Source organism: Stegodyphus dumicola, chromosome X1 (genome assembly GCF_044657685.1).
Source record: "Stegodyphus dumicola isolate Sdum_Otavi_A_Nest chromosome X1, ASM4465768v1".
In the NCBI taxonomy this organism is placed as follows: Eukaryota; Metazoa; Arthropoda; class Arachnida; order Araneae; family Eresidae; genus Stegodyphus; species Stegodyphus dumicola.
The window spans coordinates 179374039-179394505 of NC_140780.1; the positions used below are offsets into that span (position 1 = coordinate 179374039).

The following is a 20467-nucleotide window of genomic DNA, read 5'->3' on the forward strand; positions in this document are numbered from 1 at the left end:
CTGAAAGGGGTAAAAAATCACTTGAACCAGATCAGATACATATGGCAGACTGCCCACCTCCCATACAAAATAATGATTTTTTTTAAACACAACAGAGCCTTGCCATAAAAATACAACCCTCATGCACTTCAATCATGATTTTTCAGAAACATGTCTTCACAGAAAGATGGTCACAGCTTTAAAAAAAAAAAAAAAAAAAAACCTTCAAAGCATCAGAATATCTTTATGCCAGGACACAACAATGTAGGTAATTTTTTTTCCCTCTTTAAGTATGTGTATGTTTATGTGTGTGTGAGACTGCATATGCAGAATAGATTGGTTGGTTGCAAATTAAAATCCTACTGACACAGTTGTGTACTGCAATAAAAATGTCATTAACCTTTACATATGCTGCTTTTTTTCAAGTTAAAAACTTAGATGCATAAGAGCAGGGGTTCCCAACCATATGCCCGAGGGCACCATGGCGCTCACCAGTTGTTTAACGAGTGCCCGCCGCTATGCGATCACAATAAAAATGTTACGTTTTTAATAAAATTCTGTGTGAAAGTTTTCTCATTTTTAATGAAATAGAAATTGCATCCAACAAAGATACTAGCACCAAATGAAATGCGACTGATCTTTTTTTATGTGCATGTATTATTAACTCTAACTATAAATTCACCTTGAAAAGTAAATGGTGCCCGCCATCCAACAGATATTCTCGAATGTGTTTTTAGGGACAAAAAGGTTGGGAACTGCTGCATAAGAGTAATTTTTATACTAGAGCATTCTTGCCAAGGATTTCATCTCCAAAAAATGCACTGCAATAAGAAAAATACAATTCATTTGGTTATTATTATTTAAAATAAACCTGGTAAATGATGAACATGGGGCAATACCGATTAACCAGTAGTAAAGATCAGATGTCTCCAATCATTGTCAACTGAAATGAAATGTTAGCTGAATAGTATAAAGGTACTAAAAGAGATACCACAACAAAGGAGTATCAAAACACCTCCAGTTTGCACTGCATACAGTTAAACTATCATTCTCTTAAGGAAATCGACCAAATGGCAGATAACATTCTGATAACAAACATAAATTTTTCAGTTTGCTATAAGTCAAGATGCTTATATTCAATATTCACACATTTCAATTGTATAGTATCATTGTGATCTTATGTCTTATTACTGATGATTAATTTAGATTATTTGAATATGGCAAAGCACATGAAGACTATCTGCCTAGAGGAAGAGATATCCTTAAGGAGGACTTTCTAATAAAAACTGGCTTTTATTTACATTACACATGGAGAGAACCAACCCTGTTCACTTGGGATCATTCAGCAATCTCAAACCCTATGGCAACTGCTGGCTCAAAGAAATATTTTCATAGTGAAACAAAAACCTTCTGTAGGTTTTGTTCAAATATAATAATTTGATATTTGAAAATTTTTGGAATAATCTTCAAAACATACATTTTAAACAACTCATTCAGATTTAATAAAAGCAATAATAAAGTACAGAGTCTTAAATCCGAACCTTTAAACCACCAGCCAAAAATAAAAATATGGAAAAAATTCTCCTGCTTACAAAGTCCGGGAATTATTTGTATAATACTCAATAAAAGGAAGCAGATGTGTAGTAAATGTGGTTTCTCTCCCGGCTCACTGATATTTCTGCTTATTAGTTTCAAACACCTACTGGCTAGGCAGTTGCATGTTGGCCAGTGACTAATCATTGATTGAAGTTGCTAATGTTGGCTAAGAATACACTCTCTGCTTGAGTGGCTGTAGAAGGAGGTAGCATTTTCCTAATTGACTTGAACAATAAGCCCAAATGTTGCCATGTCTACATGGCATCTTAGCAGATTTAAACCGATGATATAAAATCCAGAATCACCGAAGTCATGACGAATCCAGATCTTGAACTTTATACTGTAGTACATCATTGCTTTATCTCTAACACTAGCAATACCTGTGTATGTAATACTACATTTTAAATTGACATTAAAAGCATTCAGCTTATCTTTAAGATATTACAAACAACAAGTAAAGCAAGAGTCCTCTTGTACACACAACTGATCTGTTATCCCTTTGTTCTGAAACAAAACTTCGCACATAGATTTTCTAAAAACATAAGGTCTAACTTGATAAGTTGTTTAGCTTTATTATGTAATAAACATGCCAATTAATGGTAACATTCCTAAACTGCTTATAATTAGCGAAATCCTTCCACATGTTCTTGCAACATATCCCATGATGCTCAGGTAAAGCAATTATCTAGATTTTATTCTATAAAGCTCTGAATAGCATCAACTTTAATTATAAACACTTCACACAGTAAATTTTCCCTTAAGTACTATAAACAATAATAATTAAAGCAGCTGATGAGAACGAAAGATTTCCTTAATTATTAGTTTGTATGTGCAAGTGCCCGTATTTGTGAACAACTTAGCTTTAATACTTATTCAGAAATCAACAAACTATCCACATAAGACAAGTAATGAACTATTATAACATTTCAATTATGAGCATTCATTTACATTTTAATCACAGATCATTTTAAATAAATCAATGAAATCTTTCCTTAAAAAAAGAATACTACAGTTACTAATTTTTCATAGTACAGAAGTTATACTTACAGTGTTTTGTCAGGTTTCCCACCTTGTACCTCAAGAGCATGTGTCATAAAATCAGGAACCCACCATGCCAAAGCTCCAACAGAAAAAGTGACACAAGTAAATCCCAGAGAGACCCACACAAACGATGGGCTGCAAAATATTTCTTAAATGTAAATGCAATGCAGCCTTTAGTTAAAAAAGCTGTATGCATAAAAAAGTTATCCAAAAAGCCCATAAAACACTTAAACATATTTCAAAAAATGCATTTCGATAACATTTCATACCTAGAAATTCAATACTCAGTCTTGAAAATACTTTTTTCTTGAAGATAACTCAAGCTTATGTTCAATAGCTTACATAATAAACAAAACTTACAGTCACGAAATTATGTTAATTCATCTATATAAACTGGTCAAAAAATCATACAGAAGCTTAATAATAATTTGGCATAGGTTTAAAAATTAATTTTTTAACTAAACACCATTTTTAATACTAATCATACTTTACTATATCTCTACTTCATTAGCTAACACCATACTTCATTACCTAACATCACAAAGATTAGAAATAAAATGCATTAATATTCGTTATCTTAAATATGTGCATGTGTATAAGTGTAGCAGTCCTGTTTTATGCAAAGGAATCAAATTAATTCCCGACAATTACATGAATTAAAAAAATACAGTAAATATTCTGTCAACATGAATTCTTAAGAAACACATCGACAAGTGCCATTTTCCCCTTTTCAAATTTATTTGGGAAATGATAAATAACAATGGGTACTTTTATATCAGTAAATTACAATGCTTACCTTAATTTATTGATAAAAATATTTATCAGCTTCAAAACCCTACAACACTAAAATATGTATTAAGAACAAACATGTCAGAAAACCTTATATCAAATAAACTAATTATTGGATACCTTTTTGAAAAAGGACAGAGTACAGAACAATGTAAAACTGATCACATTCACAGATGTCAGATTATACGAGTTCAAATACTTGAGATGTAAACTATTGACAAATAACATTTTACAATTTGTCTGCTATTATGGCATTGTCTTCTGCTGACTTTTTAGAAAGCTTTAAGTTTTACATTTTTAATCAGCTCTTCTGAATTCAGAGCAAGACTTTCAACAGACATCCAACAGAAAGGCTCACATCAGTCATCCATGAATGATTAACTCTTACAGTCAGCATTACGTCTCATCACTAATATCTCAGCAATAACATATCTTGCATACCAATATAGCAATAGAACAGTTTGATATATTCTACAAACTGTTACGAAATGTCCAGGCATGGTACGATAACTTCCCTGCAAAGCAGGTTTAGGGTTGCATAAAATGGCAAGGAAAGGCAGGGTTGTCACATTTGGCAAGAAATCACCCATTTGGAGACATTTGACGACAAAATTGGTGATATGCCATAGACAGAGAATTTTCTCGAATGAATTCTTACTGGTTTAGCCCAGAATGTTCTCAAACACAAGTCAAAAGCTATATAAACCCTGCTGGTACGTGGAGCATCAGTTAGTGTCTCATCTAGCAAGTCAGTGCGGAGTTAGTGCAGAGTCAGCTAAGAGTTAGTCCGTGCGGAGTCGATCGAGTTGATAGTCAGTCAACGTGTGCCAAGTTGGTCGTCGAGTGCACCAAAAGATAGTATTGCGGTTAGTGCATCATCAAGAGAGTGTGTTGAGCTGCAGGAACGACTGAACCGAGGAATCGGGAGCTGCACTCTGGTGTATCGTCGAGCACATCACGAGTTGTAGCGTGGAGAGTCTCGAGAGTACATAGAATTTCGAAAACGACCAAGCAGAGTCGAAAGCTGTACTTTGGTGTTTTGCCATGAAGCTGTTATTCACCGTTATAGCGTCATAACCTGAAAGCTGTGCCGCTGATCATTTCAGTGTGTTTATAGTACTTCTTCGATTACTGTAAAACTTGATTTTGGAGATGTCTTGAAGAATACTAGCCAATAAAGTGTGTTTCGATACTTCGTCAAGTAATGTCGTCGTTATTCACTCCAAATCTACACGAACCCCGTACGAACATAAAAGAAAAAAAAAATAACGTAACATTACATTGTGCTGCATCCAGAATTATCTAGTGTTTCACAATTAGACAGTATGAAGACCATTGAATAGCAAGGCATCATAAGCAATATCTTAAATGAACTAAGGTACATAAGCAAAGCATTCTTGCTGGATTGTTAGTTGGTTGGTTGGTTGGTTGAATGCCTACAAAAAAAGATATGTACAAACTACCTGCTTTGGGAGGACAGTTTCATGGCTTATCAAACTTATTTGTTGACTAAAGGGGGAAAATGCATCTGTAGAGGACATTCTAAGGAAAACTGGCTTGTATACGTGTTACACATGGGAAAAACCACAAAAATGCCAGTGCAGCCAGCCCGTTTGCCAGGATTAAAGCTGAAGACTGAACTATCAGTGTTCAGCGACTTTACTACTCGGCCTTTGATAGGCAACATTTTCATTTTACGGGAAACTAGCCCATATTTAGAGTAGATACAGAAAAAACCATAAAAACTTCATGCAATGAACTACACTACTTGGAAATTAACTTACCAATCAGCAATCTAATCCACTTGAGTAATGGTGGGCACCTTGCAGAAGAAATCTTTTACAATGATGACTTTTGTTATCTACTGAGCTATAATGCCTAAGTCTAGATAATGATGCAAATACCATCAAGCTGTATTTTATGACTGCACAGCTGGAGAAAACACAACAGATAAGATGGTGGATTAGGATAAATAAGACCTTTTTCTGACAAAATATAGGTCCATCTCACAAACACTGAACTGACAGACAAGCAGTAAAAGGATCTGTTTCTGTTATCTTCCAAATATGCATGCATGAATTCCATCCAAAATACCTTTAAACAGGATATCTTATCATTAGATTCTCATAATTAATAAGTTTGAAGAACAAAATGAATTTTCATGCAACCTTAATCTTCTCCCCCTCCCAAAAAAGAATTCTTTTTAATAAATTTATGTTTACAGCTTCCAGCTTAGTTGGTTACGGCAAAGCACACTAGGGCTATCTGGCTAAGGGGATGGATACCTTTGAGGACAGCTTTCTAAGGCAAACTTGAATACATTTAATACATGAGGAAAAACATGAAAGTGCCCTTGCAGCCAGCACATTCTCCTGGAATCAAAACCAAGTCAGAACTACCAGTGTTTAGCAATTTTACTGCTCGGCTATTGGTAGGTATATATGTTTATAGGATACAGAGCTACAGGCTGCAAGGGTGACATGTGCAAACTGATGGTGCCACTGTAGCAGACCCAGGCTACATATAAAAGATTTTCATAAACCTGTAAATCTGCTTCTAAATATCTGCAAACAATAGTAGCATACAGAAATTCATAAATGGAATATTAGCTATGTGCTCCCCTTCGAATCAGTTTAAAACACATTAAAACACACTAAACCATTAAAACAATGAATAAGTCATTTTACATACCAATTACTACACTTACATTTTTAAAACTTCAACAATATCTTCTAAGAAACTTGTATTTTTGTGCTCAACTTCACCCTCAGCTTCACCACGAGGTGGTTCAACTAAAATCATCAAACATAATATGACAGCCAGTATTCCAAGACCAGGAGTTACCTATAACAAAATTTCTTTTAAATATATAAATGATGTAACTAGACATATCACACAAATTCATATGTTAAATAAATATATATGTAAAATGACCGCCCAGTGGCGAAGTGGCTCGTGCATTGCGCTGCTGCACTACAGGTCCGAGTTCGATCCTCGGGGTGGGCAAGGTTGACTCAGCCTTTCATCCCTTAAGTGGGTCAATAAAATGAGTACCACGTTCGCTTGACGACTAAACACCTGGGGTCCTGTGACAAGCTGACTACTTGCCCAGGGCACATGCGATGCATTCCAGAGCCCAAAAGTTCAAGAAAGCAGAAAAAGAGCACTGCAGGCCGTGGCCCACTAGGGCTGTTGCGGCACTGAGTTTTTTTTATACACGTAAAATATAAAATATCTAACACTCTAATAATGCTTCCCTCTTCATTCTAAAAATAGCAAAGCACTAACTTTTCTAATAGAATCTCCTTACTTCATGTAATTCTGAAAAGTGATTCATCATCTACTCGCTATGGTGCAATTACTCTTAGAATGCAATGAAATCTTAACCCAGTATCTGAATATTAATCTATTATGTATCTAAAAATTAATTCGCTTAAATCATCTTGTAATGTGACCTGAAATGTAATCATGCTTTGGTATAAAAAGATCTTTGGTGCACAACCTAGCTCTCCTTTTTTTCGTTCACCTCTTTTTGCTCTCTTCTGCTTTGCTGTAGCCACATGTTGCTGCTTTCTGCCTTCAAAAAAATTGATTTTTCAAGTTTATCAGATGTAAAATATTCTTTAAGAACAAGGCACTGAAATGCTGATTTGATTTATGTTGGATTAAACAGAAATGTATGCAAACCATGAATAAAAAGGAAATAACTGAATTCAGACATATCTGCAAGTTTCTGATTTATGCATCCATCTACGATGCTAAGTTGTTACAATTACCTTCTTTCTATTTCATTGCACACACACATATATATGTGTGCATATTATATATATATACACACACATAATTAACAGCATACACTAAGATGAATCCCAATTCTCAAGTTGGAAAAAATATCCCATTTTGAGCAAAGTGAGTATTCAATCAGTGTGGTTGAAATATTGACACATGCCCCCTATAGTTGCTAAATGAAACAATACCTGATTGATCAGTCTCTCTTAGCATTTATAGTTTTACCACTGTTGTGCCAATAAATGAATTTCTTAATAAAAGTAGATGTCCGATGGGAAGAAGTAAGCTGCATGCTGGACCTCTCTGTAACCAATATATTTGAGTGAGGGGCTAAGAAGCAACAAGAAGAAACAATCAATGGAAGGTTAAACCAAGAATACAATGGTAAGGAAAGATTTCATACTGCAATAAACTAACAGCCATCACAGCCTTTAGTGCAATGGTCAGCAGACAGTGCCTAGTAACATAACAGCATGTTTGCTCAATACTGCTGATGCCAAATGACAAACTGACAAGAGCAAGCACTAATGTAAAAGCTTTAATCTGATGGAGAATGACATAATGAATCAAACCTACAGCAGGCCACAAGCAAGAATAATTATTACTTCACCTCAAGGGCTCTACAGATCAACCACAAGCAAGAACCTGAGACAATACCTTGGTCAATTTTCATAATCTAATCATTGCACTAATTTACAATAACAGTTACTGATTTTTCATCACACAATTCAGAATTAAATTTCTTTCTGTTTACTTAGACTAAAGAAACTGCATAATCCTAGACAGCATGCCTTATTGATCGATGTCAAATCGCAAAGCATTTTTGGGTACATTTTTTCCACCGTATAAATGGCATTGAGGTGCAAAAAAAAAAAAAAAAATGGTATGGAATATACTGCAATCTACTGATAGATGCCATTGTAAAAACACTGCCATTAGAGAGCACAAAATAGACACAGCTGAAGAAGAGATAATAAATAATAAAATTGTTTAACAATGTTTCTTCTTCAACAAAATCATATAATACAACCTATAGTTACAAAAATAAAAAAGGGGCCCTTACAGGCCACGAAATCGAAAGTGTAGGGGGTGTCAATTCTTGATACCATAGCATGAGAAGCATGCTCTTTTTATATATTATCTAAAACATAAAATATAATAACTTCAAAAATGCAACATACTTTTTCAGCTGCCTCAAAGCATTTTTCAATTTTTTGTTTTTCGGCTGAGTTACATCTCATAATATTATACTAGTTCAGTTACAGCATGATACGGTTTATACATGCAGTGTTATATTTGCTAAATTTTTTCATAAAATAATATTAATTATTTAAATCAATTTCAAAAGCTTCTTACCCATATTTTAGATAAGTATGTTCCATTGGTTTGCATCATCAAAATGCACAAAAATTAATTTTACTATTAAAATTTTCAGGTGAAATTACAAAAATTTTTGTCTTCCAGACATATATAACTATATTCAAGCACCCATCTCTATAGACACACACTGAAAGTATGCAAAACTAACAAATTAGCAACTGGCTTTAAAAACAAAAATTAGCAACTGGCAGCTACCAAGGGGGGAAAATGTCTTAGAGGGGAACCAGTAAAAAATATATACCAGCCCTCAAAATTCAGGATTTCACTCTAGATTTTTTTAAGTATCAATTTCGTGTTCTTAAGCTCCACAAGTTACAATTTGTGCAAACTTTTACCACAATTTAAATTATTTTATATATCACCCCTCAAAGGATTGAAAATAGTATTTATATAGTCATAATAAAAAGTTCTTTTATTTAAAAAAGTATTTATTAAAAACATTACTGAAATTTCAACAAATGAACTTTTGATAGACAGTTGCCTATATAGATTGTAATACAGGCTTTAAAGTTACTACAACAACTGTACATTGAAAGATCTATAACAATAGAAACCACTTACATTATTTTAACACTTTACAAACTGCTACAGCCTACGCACGTTTTCAACAGCACACGCACGTCCGACCGGCCACTCAGTCGCAGATTCTTGCTGCCATCACTTTTGTCGCCACCATCACTCCTGAATAACTGTCAGGACAATCTAATAAATCATCCAAACAAATCGTCCAAACATAACTCCAGTATAATTTTTTTTCCACTCATCGTAAACAGTAAATTTTTTTTTAAATGGTGTGAAAATGTGGGAGTTTATGAAGCAACGCACCTAACGCAAGTGAGCAATGTACCTCAATACTAATAATAAAATGCAAATGATATAGTAAATGGCAATTGTTTATCACCATGGCTACCAATTGATAGGCTATTTTTAGGTAGCCCCGAGAGAAAAGCGATTAATAGGCTATAGGTCGGTAGGCGTTGGTGAAAAAAGCCAATTAATAGGCTATCGGTCGGTAGATGTTGCTGATGAAAAGCTGATTAATAGGCGATCAGTTGGTAAAGTGCTAATATGAAATTTTTCTGGATATTCTTTCTTTCCTATTACTATTCTAAGCTTATTTGCTTAAGTAAATGAATTAATGTTACTACTAGTTCCTTTGAACTGCATTATAATAAAATGTTCTAAAAGTTCTATACCAGAGCTTCTCTATCAGGGACGAACTCCCCCTGGGGATATTTCATCGGAGAATGCAATCGCCTTTTATTTGGTTGTTAAGTATTATCTTATGAATACCAAAACTACTTTCATTCAACTTTTGGTTATTTATCTACCTATTCTACACTTTCCATTTAATTTATAAAATACATTAAAATGCAATCTATATCTAAATTTGTCACTAACCTCTAGTCACCTCAGTACGTTATTAGATTTTACATTGAAAGCAACTTGCATTTACACATATATTGCTTATAATTTAAATAATGTCCCTCAGTACTTAATACAAACAGGCTCAGGTTGACATTTTCCAAATTAAACATTAAAAGTCACCAAGACTAATAACAGAGAAAGATTCAAACAGAAACATTTACCCTTAGGGCCCAATACCAATGACCGATATAATTAGCTACTTCTGGTCCAACAATGTAGCCTAAGCCACTAAAAAATAATAAAAATACATTTTCTAGAAATCTTATATAAAAGGTTTCAAAATTACATCTAAGGAAATAACAATCAAGTATAAAGAATTAAAAATTTCAAAAATGATAGCACAACTACATTTATAATTAAATTGCCAAAGATTATATCAATCTTCCTGATATAAAGAATAATCTTAAAAACGTCAGATACAAACATCAGATAAAATACTTACTAAAAAATATTCTGATATAAAACTTGTATCCTAGTGTTATATTATTTTAAAGAAATTTTTAAAGATCAGCCCATGTTACATAAAAAATGAAATTTGCTATGAGATAGTAATCTTCATGGTGCAAGGTACAGAAACAAAAAGGTCTTGGACAAAAATGCTATCTGGCCATGTACAGAGCATATCTAAATAAGTAAGCATAAAAATATTATCAATTTAAGGATGCCTTTTATGTATTTCTCCATACAGATTTTTCATTTGGGAGAAAGCAATGTATTATATTAACATTGTAGCCGTTTCGTCTACCTGAGTAGCATAATTTACTTGGTCTCTGAACATTTCTGTAGAACGTTATATGCACTCATCTAACAGACTTTTCCAAACATTCAAATTCATAAAGCAATGATACTTAAGTTATTCCAGGCAGCCCATATCATTCATGCAGCACATTTCCTCAATGACAAGATATCATATTCCAAACATGCATACACCAAAAGTTTCATTGCATCACTTGCAGCAATGCAGATTATGATGAAAATCAATGTGAATAACAGACATATGAAATCAAAACAAGGTTAGATAATGCAAAATACACAGACAAGTAAATCCTAAGGATACAATCACATAAGTTACAAGCTTCATGTCGGTAATAAATAAATAAGTTCATATTTCAGTAAAGCACTTAAATTATACCATACAATTTCAAGAGTATTGTCACATACATCTCCTATTAAAGAAATCCCAGGTCTTAGCATCAAAAGAAGCAAGGGAATATAAACAGTAATGTCCAATTTAACAGCATTAAGTCCACAAATAATCTAGCAGCTTAATAACCGAACCACCATAAAACATGCTATGTTGCAGTATGTGCTAATATTAAAAGTGATACTGATCATTCTGAGGTTTGGGCTTGTGATATAGCTATTTACAGCACTTTTAATTATGAATATGCATTACTTAATGTGTCAACAGGTCCCCCGACACTTAGCCGATGGGACACTTAACAGATACCAGTTAGCTGACAGGACACTTAGCCTATACGGACACTTACCCGACGCAGACATTTAGCCGACAAGGACACTTAGCCAACAAGAACACTTAGTGAACAGGACATATAGCTGACACAGACAGTTAGCTGACAGGACATTTAGCCGACGCGGACAGTTAGCCGACAGGACATTTAGCCGACACGAACAGTTAGCCAACAGGACATTTAGCCGACACGAACAGTTAGCCAACAGGACATTTAGACAACAAGGACACTTATCCGACCGGACATTTGGCCGACACAGAGAATTAGCCGTCAGGACATTTAGCTACGAGACACTTAACTGTCAAAACATTTAGTCAAACAAAATTTCTCGACTTCCCCACAAGTTCAATATTTAAGTTATTTTTTCACCTATCAGTAAAATTCATTTTTCGATTCTTATAGATCTCATATGTGCTTTTAATTGTTGTGTTAATTTAGCATTGATATGTATTGTGCTGTTTGGTGTATATTGGCTAAACTGAAAAAGCACTGAAATTTCTCGTCAGGGAATATGAATTAAATTTCGAAAGGAAAAACGAATTTTTTTAGCTAAGTACAGCGGTCACTTAATTACATTTGGGATCTTAAAAATTATCTGTAAAGCTCCTTCATTTAATCAACTCAGTTCTTTTGAACACTTTCATATCATTAATAACTTTATTAATTAATTATTTTCTTGTTTACTTAGCGATATTAATTTTCCAATCTCGCTCTTCCAAATGCGTTCAAATTTCTAATACCTTTATGTTTCATTACTATTTTACTCAATACACCATGTCACATTCTTTTTCTTACAAAATCGTTTCACTCCTCCCACAAATAAAATTTCCTTTCCCTGTCGTGAAAAATCTAAATTGTGCAATAAAAATTATTGTTATTCTTGAATTACACTTTTTATAGAAATATATGGTGGTGAAGGGTTAGTTTCGAAATATATATTATTTTGTTATTAGAAACAATTAAAAAAAAGTGCATCAAGACAAGCAAAGGTATAAATTATTGACCTCTATAATGAGTTGTTCATGCCACCATACTCGAGATAAAAATTCTGTAACATTTTATTGACCTCGCCTCTCTCTTAAAATATTTAGGTTAATGTTTATAGCACTAAATTGGTGCATTATGTTTAACTTAGAAGTAAAATATTCTTTAAGGTTTTATTTCAGTCATAACTGAATTCTATTCTCAAAAACTTCATTTTTCACTCTTCATATATCGAAAACGTTGCTGATATGAAATTTCGGACGTTGGAAAATCTCCGAAGAGAACTCTGAGGAATCTGCAGAAAAAAGAGCACCAAGCAGGGCGGAGCAAAGCAAGACATCCTGAAAAGTCACCGTAATGTGGTGCCATCTATCAAAGCTAGATTTAACTAATCAGTCATGTAGCTAGATAATACTACGTACTCTGTTTTGAAAGTCGCGATGTGCAATTTTCAATATAATATGTTATATTGTTTCATGTTTTTCTCATAAAATGTAACTTTCTCAATATCTGTTAAAAATGCATAAATTTTCATTTCACTTTTCATTAACTAACTTTTTTTTTCTCTTTCATTTCCTCTCTTTCTCGTTTCTGTTATAAGTACATGGTAATAGGAAAATTTTTGGTGTCCATTTACCTGAATGCATTTATAAAATTCTAGCCTAAAAAGGCAATTTTATTGGAAGAGAGTGGTTATATATTAAGTAAAATGGTCACTCTATTTCAGTTAGGCCCAGTAGTGGCCGAGCAGTGAGGTCACTGAACACTGGCAGTTCGGTCCGAATTTCGAATCCCGTGAACAGACAGGCTGCATGGGTGTTTTCCCCATGAGTAACATGTATACGAGTCAGTTTTCCTTAGAAAGTCCTCCGCGAAGGTATCCCTCCCATTAGGCAGATAGCCCTCTGGCTTTGCTGTAATTACATAAACTAAACCTACTTCTGGCGGCAGACCACGAGGTATGAATTCCCATGCCGGAATACTATCCCATATTAATAAATATGAGATGCCTAACCTGTAATTGTAGTAACTTGTAATAAATATGTAATGAATAACCTGTAATTGTATAGGGTGTAAATAGCATTTTGGATAAAAAAAAGTAGTTCCAGTGTGGCGAGGAGTAGGGCGAATCACTCTACTTCCTGACAGGGAAAGGAAATTTCATTAGTAGGAGGAGCGAAATGACTTTATACGGGAATGAATGTAGTGTGATGTGTTGAGCAAAGTAGTAATGAAATGTGAAAGTATTAGAAATTTAAAACCATTGGGAAGAGCAAGACTCATTGTCGGCTTAATGTCCTGTTGGCTAACTGTCCTTGTCGGCTAAACGTCCTGTCAGGTAAGTGTCCTTGTCGGCTAACTGGTGTTGGTTAAGTGTCCCGTCAGCTAAGTGTCCATGACCGGTGTCAAACAAATTGAACATGTATTTCAGGAATATGAAGTCCAAGTGAAAAAACAAAAAGACTTTTAAGTGTTTTTTCTACCAGAATCATCAAGGGTATTTATTATATGGTCATTATTTGCCAGGTATATGCACTATAAGAAAAGGTCTTTATTTCTGTAGAGCAATTTTTTTAAATAGAAGCACATAATTTTGTCCTAAGAGAAGGCTAATTTTCGTTTCATTTCAATCTTTATGCATGCACAAAGAAAATTCACTGCATAAATTACTCTTCCTTTCTGTCTATAAAAAAAGGACATATTTTTACTTCCTTTAATGACTGTAATAAATATTCAGTCACATGTTTGTGACTGTTTCTCTTTTCCATAATTGCTCCACAATATTTCATCAAGCTAAAAATCTCTTAACTACACACATACTTGCCAACCTATGACACTCAAAAATTAGATTTTTCACAATGTTAAAAAGACTTTTTAAATGATAAAAATATAGTTTTTAATAATGAATTAACTTTAAATAGTTACTAATTCTTAAATGCAAGCAACGCAAAAATACTTTACACATAAAAAAAAATTTTATTACTTGCATCGTTTAAGAAAACAAAAAACAAAAAACCACTTTAATCAGTTTTTGTACAAATGTTATGAACAGTGGCATATTTTGCTTTTGTTAAGAAAGAAACTTCATAATTTTGTTCATAGCAATTGCCACGTAGGCCTGCTTTTGCTAATGAAAGTTTTTCTAATGTGTCATCACTAATATTAGATCTAAATTTTGTCCTCGTTTTCGCAACAACACTTAAAATCCTCTCGCACTCTTGCATTACTATGGGGAACTGTCAAGATGGCCAACATAATTCTAGACGGTTCACTATATTTTAAAATTCCATCAGCACCTTTCAGTTTTCCAATTAAACTCCACTAGGTGTCAATCCTAGCTGGTTTTATAACTTCATCCAAATTTTCTAATTATAAACTGCAAAATTGCGACTGCAATATATCAGTGGCAACATCAATATCATCATCTTTCATGACTAAATGAAGTAACACAGGAAATCTGTTAAAAAAGTACCTTATATCAGGAAAAGATGCATTTGCTAAAGCAGAAACATCAGCAACTTTAACATGCAAAATCACTTTATCGTTGACTGGACATTTATGTAGTACATAATCAATAACTTTAATTAATAACTTTTTGGTCCTTTGTTTCCGAAGAAAAATTTAATTTTTCGTTTTTTTTTTTTTTTTTTTTTCAAAACAGCTCATGTTGTCCTTGTGTTTTTGTGTACGCACATGTTTGAGAGCATCCGCCCTTCCACCATACGAAATCAAAAAATCGCAAGGACAGATGGTACACAGAGCAAATTTATTACATTTCCTTGAGGAAATAATGGAAGGAAAGTCAACTATGTACGATTTTTGAAATGTACACGATTATTTCACCTATCTCGCAGACATAACAAAAGATGATAATTTCTAAAACTATTTCCCAAAGGCACGTGTACTCGCACAACTCAGGACACGATGAATGAAATAACTAAAGAACATCCAAGTAATAGCCTTGAGGTTGCTTTGTGCTCATTGGCTAATATATGCCAGATGACATGCAGTGGAGCTCCATGCCCATCGGAGAACTGGATAACGATGTTTCTGGATACGTATGTTCTCACTCACAAATCAGAAATTCTCATCTGATTTACAAAGTTTTTTTTTAGATATAATCTAGAGAAAATTCAATTGCTTTCAGATGTCCAAAATCACTTTTTTTTGTTCATATAATGAAGTATTAAGCAAAGCTCATAAAAATCGTGAGAAATTTTAAGAAAAAGAAAAAGTCGGGAGAAATATATTGTAAATCGGGTTGGCGGAACAGCGGTCAAAAATCGGGAGAGTTGGCAGCTCTGTACACATATCAGAAAACTGTTTCTAAATAACATCTCCACTTTAAAGATAAAATTTTCCTTAAAAATAATGATCTAGCATTCATTTCAACATTAAAATATTTAATAAGATTATTTAACAGTGGCTTAGAACTGTCTCTCTAAGCATCATCCTTATTTTGATCCAGAACACCTGGAGGGATGAAATCTAAAACCTCATATCTTTCCTGTACCAGATTTATCAATATCAACATTATGTGCTCAAGTTCAGCAAAGATTTTACAGTCAACTATAGTGAATACTTTGCCCAAGATTAAAAACATAAGCTCATGTGGTTTGAAAGGCAGCACTCTTTAAACACCAAACAAATCCTGGCAGCCCAAATATATTAAAGCATGTCTAAAATTAATGTTCATACAACATCTGAAAACTATTTATTGTAATGAAATTTTGTACATAAATACCCGATACTATGAGGCATCCAATAGGAGACCAACAAAATAAACTAGGGAAGAAATACTTCACAATTTGCAAATGAAACTAAAAATTGCCAAAACATGTCACCTTATTTTTCTAGACTGGTCTGCTTGATAAAGCTCCCACAGCTTTACATTACAATATGCTCTCGTACTTTAAATAAGGTTGTTGATCACAGCACAGGCAACAAACCCCATTTTTAAAAGTAAGGATTTTGACACCAAGAGTCTTGGAAGAATGTCGATATTGTACGCTGGCTGTTCCTAGAGAATCCCAAACATGCTCTAAAAGGATTCAAGTAAGGCTTGCTGTATCAAATGGGAAATATCTTTCTTCCCCAGAAATCTGACTAACTGAGCTCTATGTGGCATTAATTTTATAGCCGTACAAATAAATTTCTCTAAAATAGTTCACTGGAAAAAGTCTTACATATAGTTTAAGAACCTCATCCCTAAAATGCAGTTCAGTCACAGCACTTGTGTCTAAGCACACACTGGTGTGTGGTGGTCCAACAACTTTTCATACAAGGATTCCACCTCTATCAAATTAATCTTTTTTTTTAAAGAAAACATTGCTAAGATGATAGCATGCCTACTGATGGCTTCGTATTGCTATCCATCTTCTAAACAATCGTAAAAGCATATTACAACTGAAATCCGTCATTCTTGTGACTCGCTAGAAATAAAATTCTGTAGCTGAATTTCATAGTGTTAGAAACCGTTCGCTTTCATGTATTTTTAAATACACTTTTTAACAAACACTAGCTGCTTGCACTTTATTTATCAGTCCCCAAATTACATACGACACTAATTTTTTAAAATATTAATGTAGACTATTTTGAATAATTGCAAAAAACGTGTTTGTAACTAAATTTGGGATACCAGAAAAAAATGCAACTATGAACGCAGATGTAGAAGTGTTCCACCAAACAGATAAATTATTGAAAAAGTAGAATTTTCACTTAACGTTATTTGCTCAATTATAGAAATAATTTCTTTGATAATTCATCATATTTGGTTGGAAATTAAATATGTGTTTAAAAAATGTAACAAAATCATACCTGCAGTTTAGTTTTGGATTTTAATTTAACAACTGCTGTGCATTTAGGTTAACATTAATGGATACAAGTCGATCTCTGCATCAGTTCAATTCAATTAAACAAAATTTTAATTGCATTAGTCTGAAAGTACCCTTTTTAGATACAAGAGATTTACACATATACTAGGATTTCAAGAATTCTGCAAATGGCAGAGATAACAGCTTAATTTAAATAAATTTTAATTATTATTTTTATTAAAGAGCTGTTGCTTTGGTCTGAAGTGATAACTTGCAACCAAAACGGTAATAAATTGATTTCAGAATACAGTAAGTAGCTTGAAACTGAAAGTGCTCTGAATATACAACCAGACTTCTTTAATCGTGCCTATATATTAGTTAAATTCATTGTTAGTCAACTGAATAAAAAATGCTGCATGTGAAAGGCAAAAGTTGATAAAATACAGTAAAATTCTCAATTTCGCAATTTTCTTCAGAACAACAATTTTAAATGCTAAATGCATGAAAAAACATCCAAGTAATGTTTTTTAATCAAATAAATGAAAATACACAACAAGCAGCTGAATGTTAAAGTGAAACTTATAAAGTAGCCAATTCACTCATCTGAAAAAAAAAAAAAAAATCATATATAATTTCAATATTTACCATGAAACTTGAGATCTTTGAAAAAATTCAATTTGCAACACATAAAACCTAGTGTTATTGTTTTCATTTTCCTCCTTGCAAAACAGAAATTGTTGCCACTTTAGTTGCAGGAAATATTTGCAGGCCTGTGTGTGAATGGGCCAATGAAAAAATGCACAGCTTTGTAATGAATAATTTAATATCTTCTTTATTAAAGAAGGGAAGAAGTCTGACAATCTAATATTTATCTTTCTTAGAAGTTGACACTGCCATTCTAAACAGCTCATTTTAAACATATGATTTGATAAGATGTTATTTTGAATTTCTGAGGCTTAAATCAGCTTACATACAGCTTAGCTTAAAACTTTTCTTTAGTTTAAACTGGAACCTAAATATCAGATTACAATTAACTTGTATTCTTGTTCTAAAACTCTATATTTCATTTCATGCATAAATATACTCAAGTTTCAGATAACTCCTAACTGGAATACTCATAACCAGAATAATACTGTCTCCAATATTACCCTAGTTATCAGCCCTATTATTAATCTTAACCTCTTCGTCGTCCATAATGCGTCTAGCGCGTTCAAGTGAAACTTCTGCAGGGCGGCCGTAACGCGCTTCAAGCGTTCTTCTACACCTTAAAACATTTAAATGTTCAAAACGCTTTCTAAATGTTTACTTGTTTGAGTTTTTATTTTTGTCTGTTTTGATACCTCCTAGAGGGCAGTACTAATCAGGCATTTTATTTCTAATTGAATTCCCCCCCCCTCGGTTTTATGAATATTCGTGCCATTTTACATAAGACAGAAGAGACAGCGAGAGATCTTCAACGTCTTCTCAGTAGAAAAAGAGAAAAAATGAGGTAGTGAATTGGAAAGACAAGAAGGATATATGTTTGATGAGTATACAACAACAAATTGGGAGGAGTGGACACCTGGATGAGATATTATCAAATTAATCCTGCTGTTAGAAATATGCAGAAATATTACTACTTTTCCATTATGCTTTATTTCCTTATAATTTTACTTAATATTCATTTAAATTCATCCACTACAAAAGTTATGCATGTAGAGAGAAAACAATATTACACCCTGCGGAAAACAAAGGGCCACTGAAGAGAACTTTTCGCGGACAGGAGAGGATGGCAAAAGGGTTAAAAATCTACGGTTGATCGGAAAGCAGTTAAAAAGAAAACAGAAAAGTGGATTAAATTATACCATAATTAACAGAAAAATACTATCAAAAATTTACTTACCTTTTAAGCAGTTTAATTGGAATAACAATTTCATTTGGTTTTTGTAAATTAATTCAGCACACAAAATGGTGTGTATTTAATTATGGCAGAGCACACTAGTGCTATCTGCCTAAGGGGAGGGATGCCTTCGTGGAGGACTTTCTAAGGGAAACTGGCTCGTATACACGTTACACATGGGGAAAAACACGAAAACACCCATGCAGCCAGCCCGTTAGCAGGATTCGAACCTCGGACCGAACTACCAGTGTTCAGTGACTTTACCGCTCCACAAAATGAAAACACACTCAAAACAGAGTGTTTTTATTTATATAACTCTTATTTCAACAAGAATCAATGGCAAACGGACAATTAATAGCTGTATACTTGAACTGTTTTACAGTTTAGCTATTAGCGTTTAAATGATGATTAGGCAAAAACAGTGGAGAAATCCGAAATGCAGTTGAAGAAAATTTTACAATTACTGCATCAACTGTTAGAAAAATAAAATGGGAGAACACAAGACTGTCTATACAATACTAATTTTGATATAAATAACAGAAGTTTCAATAGCAACCATAATAAATGGAAATGAAAGACTTAAGCTATTAAGTTTTTAAATCCTTATATTGCTCCTGGAATAATACATAAATTTTCCTAAAGGCTAATTTCAGAGATTTAAGTTGTAAAATTTCATTATATTACTAAAAATATGTAAGTGAGAACACTGAAAATATGCAAGCATGATTGGCTGATTAAAATATTCTTAAAGTATCTAATCAGTGAGCTATATTAAGATCAATTTATTTAACATTAAGTAATTAGAAAAGCAATTATTACCATCTACAATGTGTGAAGTGCTAACAAGAGATAATGCTGCATTTTATTTTTAGACTTATATTTCTACTACAATACGATGCTGCCAAATCAGTTATACAAAATTCGATACAGCATATGCAAACAAATATTGATGTAAGAGAAAAGGTAAATTACATTTCAGGGAAAAGATATAAAAACAAATACATAAAATAAATTCAAGTTCACAATATTAACAAGGATGATTAATTCTGAATATACAATGTTTCATTTCCTTATTTTCTGTAATGATAGAAATAACATTTTAATGAATGGAAGATTAAGAAAATTAAGAGTAAGATCAGTAATTCTGAAAATCCACTTAATATATACTATTTAAATGTAGCTCTTTATGATCAGATTCAAAATGCTTTCTTGATTAGTGGGTTAATTACAATAAAAAGATCACATATCATCATGCAATGAAGTACTTTCAATAAGAAGATACAGTACAAAGTCCGAAATCTGGGCTCATCGGGACT

At 33.2% G+C, this 20467-nt stretch overlaps 1 protein-coding gene across 6 annotated transcripts in view; it reads right to left on the reverse strand.

The window, feature by feature from the left end:
- The window catches only part of LOC118183095 (protein spinster homolog 1-like), a 58615-nt gene that overhangs the window by 19395 nt on the left and 18753 nt on the right, over nt 1-20467 (reverse strand). For all 6 annotated transcript variants that reach the window (XM_035352521.2, XM_035352519.2, XM_035352520.2 and 3 more), the window contains exons 4-6: nt 10164-10230; nt 6113-6249; nt 2623-2751 (exon numbers count right to left, since the gene is read on the reverse strand). In XM_035352521.2, the coding sequence (XP_035208412.1) occupies nt 2623-2751; nt 6113-6249; nt 10164-10230 (333 nt within the window). The remainder of the gene's footprint in view (nt 1-2622; nt 2752-6112; nt 6250-10163; nt 10231-20467) is intronic.